Below are 7667 nucleotides of genomic sequence, written 5' to 3' on the forward strand. Positions count from 1 at the left end.
TTCTAGAATAACTTTTGCTACTGAATTATCCATTAACCTAGTTTATAATAGTATTTTTGTCATAGATTTTGATTATATTTTTTTGTTTGTTATTTTTTCTTTATAATGAAGCTGTCTATATTTAGTAGATTTGTGTGTAACATACAGAAGAGTGATGATCGACCTACACATTGAGGTATAGAAATTCTACACTTATTTAAAAAAACTGCACTGGTATCGGATCGATATCGGTATTGGCAGATACTCAGAATTTTTGGTATCGGATTGGTATCGATTCTGAAAAAGTGGTATTGAGCCATCCCTAAAAAAAAGTTACCCAAATTCTTTACTTGCAGCCAAGTGGAGTTTTGCAAAAGCGTTTGATTTATAATAAGAAACTACTAGTTGAGCTGCTTTTAATATGTAAGGTGATCCAGACTGTAGTAAGGGCAGGTCTGTGCAGCCTTGTTCCCCAGTGCTGCGGTTCTTGAATCTGACACATGAGCAGAGAGGTTATTGAGGGCAATGTGTTGATCACGCCAAGGTCAATGCTGAAACGGTCTTTCAGACAAGAGAGAGCCACTCCTTCATAACTCTCAAGCCTATGTACTCAGTGACATGAATCCATGCTGTTAACCAGTAACAGAAGTGGAGGACCACTTCACTGAATTTTGATTGATGCAAATCACCACTTGAGGTTTCTGTGAAGGGAGTCCCTTAAAATGAGGCCCCATTCAATTTCTTCATCGTTTCTCTTTTTTTTCTTCCAAATGTTCCAAAGCAGCAGTTGTCAGTTCAGTTCGGATGTATTAGTGATTCAACTAATCTCACACTTTGCATTTTTAAACGTCTTGTCATGTCTTTGCAGGTATCTTATCAGTCAAGGTGCAAACGTCGGTGTAGTAAACAGCGAGGGAGAAACGCCATTGGATATCGCAGAGGAGGAGGCCATGGAGGAGCTTCTGCAAAACGAGATCAACCGGCAAGGTACTGCTGCCTCTCCTTGACACACTACACAGGCACTCCAAACTTCATCTTTCATGACAATGATTTGCAAGGGTGTACAAGGCTTAGTGTCATGTCCATGTTATGCTACGGTTGAGATCATTGCTTTCTGACGATTCTGAGGCAGTTCTTCAAATTAATTGCCTTGCTCGGATGGCCAAGGGTGATATTTGCATCATGCTCAACTCTCCCAGCTGCCGTGTGCTCGAGTTGAGGCTGCAAGTCTTGGCAGGACTCCAGCGGGTGCACTGACTCAGAATTAATATTAGAGCCGTGCTCAGCCAGTAGCGTAACACACAACACCCTTTCTCCTGTGTCCACTCTTAACTTGCCTGTTGACCTGGCTGAGTACTTGATGTCCGAGGTATATCATGCGTGTGCAAAGTCATAAAGGATTTAGGGAGGTGTGTGTGTGACTGGCTGTAGTGAGGTCCCTTACATAATGGAGAAACATAATCCGTTTGACCTGACACCCATTGTAATGATCCTAAACTAGATGAAATGTTTTTTTCTATTTTTGGCCTTTGCCCTTCTTGATGATGAAATGGAGCCCAGCTGCTACTGAGAGGCCCTGTTCAGACATGCGTTAACAGCCTGAGGTGGTGTGTGGCTCCTTGTTCACCAGGATGTATCAACAGCAGATAGTACAGTTTCTGCACTGGCTCAGGAGAGGAGGCGAGAGCGGCTGGTGATGGAGGCGTAGCTAGGGCTGCACGATTAATCGAATGCGATTGTCATGCGCATCTTGTCAGTAAAGCCCGGTAATCAGTAGTAAATCTCCATCACGTGCTTTTCAGATGGAGCAGCACAGAGCCGTAGTTCACTGACAAGCTATGCAAAATCGCATTCATAATCGCAGACGATACAATCGCACGATAATGAAATCGAAGAAATCGTTCTGCGATTATGAAAGCTGTTTGCGTAGCTTGTCAGTGAACTACGGCTCTGTGTAGTAAAAGCACGTGAAAATACCATATTTAATACCATGTTTTTACTCCAAATTCACTTCATAACGTCAGTCGAGTGCTTGAAATAAATCCTTCTGTGAGATGATGTGGCTTCTTACACAGAATAAGGCACGCAACATATTTCATAGTATTTAAGCAGTGATAAAGGCATTGCATTATAAATATACTTTATTTTAATGAAAATTATAATAATAAGAACTCCGATAAACCGTATATTGCCGTAGTCGTGTGTTTATTAGTCACATTGAATCAATAAAAGCAGTTAAATCTTCTGTTTATCCAACTACCGCTATAGGCAAAAACCCATATCGGTCGACCACTACTTAGCGTATGATCCGGTGAGAAGTGACGAACACGGAAGCACAGAGCAGAGAGCAAAACAAAACACCGGTTACGAATTAGAAGTACAAAACGAGGATTTGTAAAGAAGAATGTTGGAGGATTTCGATATGAGCCAAGAGGAGACCCTTGCTGTAAACAAAAATTGGTTCTCGCGAGACTAGCATATTCTCACCGGAGCTTACGATACACCCAAGTCATCCGCTGGAACACCACTCTCTCGTGAACGTGCATGGGCTTCAAAATCTTGAGCCCATTCACGGCCATTATATAGCTTGGAAGAGCCAGGTCATTTTTTAGTATAACTCAGATTGTATCTGAGAGAAGAAAGTCAAATAGACCTTGGATGACTTGAGGATATATTGGCATGATCTTTTAATTAACGTGGAATTACTGGTGTAATTTATTATTATTATTTAAAGGGGTCATGAAAAGCAGTTTCAGATTTTTGTATTGTGTTTCTCAAGGTTAGTTTATAAAGTTTGCAAAGTTTTTTGTACCAAAAAATAATTGTATATTTGTAAAAAGTATTTTCCTCATTCATACTCTCTGTGAAACACACTATATTTCAAGGGGTGCTACCTTTAGCAGAATTGAAGTAAATGGCCACTGCTGTGATTGTCAACTTCATTGCACTGTATCCAAGCTGTATTGTCTTTTACAGCATGTTGTGTTTTGAAACATAAGATGGGAAGCACTGTGATAGAGGCATATATATATGCTGCTGAAACGTGAGCCTCAAATTGGTTATGCGGCAAGACAATTCTCAGAGAGCACAAACCGAGTTTGTCCTTTATTGCTCCTAACAGCTCAACATGCAGCATGAATTTGTTGATAATTGCTCTGCCCTGCTGTTAACATGCCGCACTCTTTAAGAGCATGTTGTATAACATTTGCAATTCAGCCCACGCTCATGGCCATCCAGTGTGGCCCAGCCAATGGCAGCTGTCAGCTTTCATTTGAGGGTTGAAGGACACTCTTCAGCTTTGGAGAAGAAGTGTCAGCGTGCGTGATAGACCTCAGCAGACGTCCGCCGCACAGTTCCCCCTGTGCAACCTTAGGACTTCAGAAATGACATTACTGGTGAACCGTAATGTTTGAACGGCTGAAATAGAATGTCCTTTTCTATCTGACTAAAGATACTTGTCGTTCGGTGGTCAGGCTAGAACAGGAGCCCACGCTTTATTCCATGTATTGTACTATAAGACCCTGCACTATTCTCAGCTCAGAGATGGCTTTATGTAACAGTGACTGTTGTATAATGCCTTCAGCCTCTTCTAATGTGATTATATTTTTTCCCACTCCCTGTCTGCTTTTGAACGAGACCCAGTTAAACTTAAGCAGAGACCCCAACCACCACCTCCTCAACAGGGTCATCCCTTAGACCTATTAGCAGTTGCTCATTTCCACGGGAATCAGGTGACGGGGAGCCTCTCCTAGCCAACGCAACAGATTTTTCCAGCTCTTGTTGCTCTGGAAATCAGACGTCGGAGGCATTAAGTAGGGATGCACCGATATGAAAATTCTTGGCCGAAGCCGAACAAAATGAAACACTGGGCCGAAGGCCGAATACCGAACACGGTTTTTCGCATTTTTTCCCCCATGTAGGCCTATTTTTTTTCACCATTGCATAAATTAAATAGCCAAAATGTGCTTTTTACTGTATTTGTCCTTTTTCAAATAAAAAATCAATTACAAAACAACTATTTAAAAATATTTACTTAACACTGAACATTTTTTAACATTCTAGCAGACATTGTACCAACAAAGCACGATTTAACTTAAAATGAATAAGTTAGTAAAATATTTTTGGCCATTTTTGAGACTTGAATCAGGCATGTATTTTTTTTTTTACTGTACAAATAAAGGCAGCCTTGCGGAGTAGAAAATAATTCTTTTAAAACATTAAAATATATTACAGATCCCAATTTGAACACTGTGTGAATGTTATAATAAATGTATTAATAGAGCTGTTGTAGGGTAATTATTATTATCATCATTATTATTGTCTAACTTTTTATTTTATTTTACAGAACAACAGTAAAATTACAATACTAACATTTATGAATGTTGATGGAGTTGTTGCTTTTTCTTGCCTTTTATTTTGGCAGAAACCCGCAGGAAGATCTCAGTGCTTCTTTTTGTTGACAACAGCATGCAGATTTATAAATACTAACATTTATGAATGCTGATGGAGTTGTTGCTTTTTCTTGCCTTTTATTTTGGCAGAAACCCGCAGGAAGATCTCAGTGCTTCTTTTTGTTGACAACAGCATGCAGATTTATGATTCTCATTACGAATTTGGGAAGATGCTTGTCGCACGTATCACATTGTCACATGACTTTAAAAAAATTCACAAAAATGTTACTGAGCAACTGACGAGTAACAGTTTTAGCGTAGATTTTCCTCGCGCTTTGGACTTTAAACCCTGGCGCCGCGAGCTCGTGCAGCGCTGTCAGAATACATGCAATTCGTGCGTGCATTAGAAAATATAACATTCTGCAGTTTATTTACTAATCGTTTGAGGCCATTTCGCGATTTCAATCATCATACAGTAGCCTAACCACCAGCATCAGCCACCTCTTCTTCTCATCGGAGACGTGATGCAGCACTAAACAGTCTCTCGCTGTCGGTGCTTCGTGCTTGTAATGATTTCTGCGTCTTTCTCTGATAGTTTTAAATACTTTCACACTGCCGACATGTTTGCTGCATTAGTGCGTGCCTCTATTTGATCGCGTTAGTCATTGTTCGGTACATATTATTCGGCCTTTTCGCTTATTCGGCCGAACACCGCAAGAGATTTTTTTGCTATTTTCGGCCGAATAATTTCGGTTGCCAAACATTTGGTGCATCCCTAGCATTAAGTCCATCATGGATGGTGACATAATCTGTCTGACAAAAACTGACTTTTTGGATGAAGAGGATTAATGTACCTTATGTAAAAGAGCCCCAAAGGCCCATAAGGGAAGTTATTTGCAGCGGTTTACTGTTAGCAAACATCTCAACACTTTCAATTAGAATGGCAATACCACAGTCCAATTTTGCCAGAGCGAAATTTTCCGTAAAGTTTGCAAACTTTTTCAAACTCCCAAAGCGTATGCCAAACGAACTTCGTTTTGGTCTTATTTTGTTCGAAATGACGTCACACCAGTTTGTTCCTCGATTTCGCTTCAAGTACATCATGGATTTACTTAACTGACCTAAAGTGAATGCTTTAGTTGTAAACCCAAGCTCCTGTCCACTGCTTTTGACTGTTGTTTAGTGCTCTTGTGGAGGTCAGTTTGTCTCTTGCTTTTTATAGAGGCTGCATATTCTCCTGGCACTTTTGTTCTACCTGTTTTTACTCGTTACGTGCAGCCGAGAGAAAAGAGCCATTGTGGTCATCAGCTGTCTGTTACACAATGCACTCAAACCTATTAAGAAGGAAAGACAAAGCAAAGCTGTTTTTCCCCCCTCCGTTGGCCGTGTTGAATCAGCAGAGCCACTGGTGATATCTCTACGTGTTCACCATTTTGAGCAATCTGCATCTGAAGAGGCCGTCCACAGTATATCCTCTGCCTTTTGTCCTGGGTTGCTGAGAAGTGCTGGTGCTCTGGTTTGCTCTGGCAAATAAAGGACTAATGTTCTCAAGCAGAGAAGTCACACGGATGGCAGCACGTGTAGTTCGGGTGTGTGGCGTTGTGACCGAATTACGAATGGCCACTGACATGCGCTTAGAAATCACCAGCTCTCTTTGAAAGTGAATGGCTTTTGCAAATCACTGTGCTTGTAAACAAACTTTAAGGCTCCTGTTATTGCTTAAAAACGGCTGGTCAGCTGAGACACATTGCTGTTTAGATCTAAATGTCTAACTTAACCCAAGGATCCATTTTTAGCCAATATTGTTTTATTTTTTTCATTTAGTTGCTTTCATGTTTTTGGTTTTGTTTGTTTTTAATGTTTTGTTTTTTTTTGTAGTTTTGTTTCATTTTGTGGTTTTTGTTTTGTTTTTTGGTTCATATTCGTTATTTATCATTCTTTGCAGATCTTAATATAAATATCCATCCTTCATACTGTACCACCTAAATTCAATTCAGTTTTAAATTGAGCAGTTTTATGATTTTTTTTTTTATATCAACGATTTAGTGGTTACCGACCATAGCATGAATACATTTATCAGCTTATCTGTATCAACCAGAATTTTAATATCAGTGCATACATGGTAATACCATGAATTTTGAGTATTTGATTCTAAGGAAGCTGGATTTGTATTTGGAAACCAGCTGTAACCGTATTCCTAACCTCTTACCTTGGCAGCAAATACAAATCTCTCAAGAGTTTTGGAGAATTACTGTCCATCACCCATTTACACCAGAAAAGACTATTATATTGAGGCTTCACTTGATGAAGCCATGTCCTTAACTCTCCTTATTTCTTCCCACGATTGGAATTTTCTTGCAACACAGAACAGCTCTGTCATGGGATTTGCACAGGAATTCCTACAGATTTCTGTCCTATGGCCCCATCTTTTTCACTTACTTCCAACTCTTTGGTCAAATATGGGCCCCATCTCTTCAACTAAACTGATCAAAATCTGTCACTTTAATCACATCGCAGTTGACTTCCCCCAGCAGCCGCACCTGCCGGCCATTCAGTCGGGCTTGTAGCCATATAAGGGATGTGGCATGATCCTCACGCTGTTCATTTGTAATCTGAGATGCCTCCTTTTACGTTCATTATTCTGACAAAAATGAAAGGTCATCTAGCTGTCAGCTATATTTCTGTATATATAAAGCATTGATCTTGTTTTGGTTTAGCACTCCACTTAGTGGAGATGTTGCTAAGCATTTAGAGACATGGTAAATGGTCGCTTACTTCAAAGTTAAATGCTGCAAAGTTTCTATTGTTGTTTCCTGTTTAGCTTAATGCTGTCAGGTCTCTGCATGCCTAAGTAAATTTCAGGTTATATAGACTAGAGGCACAGTGACCCATTTGGCAGTCCTCCAGTGTGGACTAGTTTACATGTTGTGTTTTCGGAACAATAAAAATAATTCAAGTATGCATCGAATATTTTTATGCACACTTGAATGTTAAGTGATAATATCAAAGTAAACCTTAGAATGTGAACTTCCTGGTAGTTTAAAGAATGTATATTGTATTTTGAATAGGGGTGTGCGATATATATCGTCTGCGATAATATCGTAATTGTTGTTTTAACGATGTGCGATTTGACATTATCGAGTATTTTGCAAAAACCATTCAAAACATCCCTACAGAGCGCACGCATACATTACGTGAAGTCTAGACTAGTGCGTGTGCGCATTTAGTGTGTTTTCTTTCACTGCATGATTCAGGCTATTAAAATGCATTTAGAATGATCACAAATTCAAGACATGA

The 7667-nt window shown here is 39.8% G+C and overlaps 1 protein-coding gene across 3 annotated transcripts in view; it reads left to right on the forward strand.

The window, feature by feature from the left end:
• The window catches only part of ppp1r12a (protein phosphatase 1, regulatory subunit 12A), an 83669-nt gene that overhangs the window by 48439 nt on the left and 27563 nt on the right, over positions 1-7667 (forward strand). For all 3 annotated transcript variants that reach the window (XM_016564123.1, XM_016564122.1, XM_016564125.1), the window contains exon 3: positions 848-966. In XM_016564123.1, coding sequence (XP_016419609.1) covers positions 848-966 — 119 coding nt within the window. The remainder of the gene's footprint in view (positions 1-847; positions 967-7667) is intronic.

Source organism: Sinocyclocheilus rhinocerous, unplaced genomic scaffold, assembly GCF_001515625.1.
Source record: "Sinocyclocheilus rhinocerous isolate Xijiao unplaced genomic scaffold, SAMN03320098_v1.1 scaffold1642, whole genome shotgun sequence".
NCBI lineage: Eukaryota > Metazoa > Chordata > Actinopteri > Cypriniformes > Cyprinidae > Sinocyclocheilus > Sinocyclocheilus rhinocerous.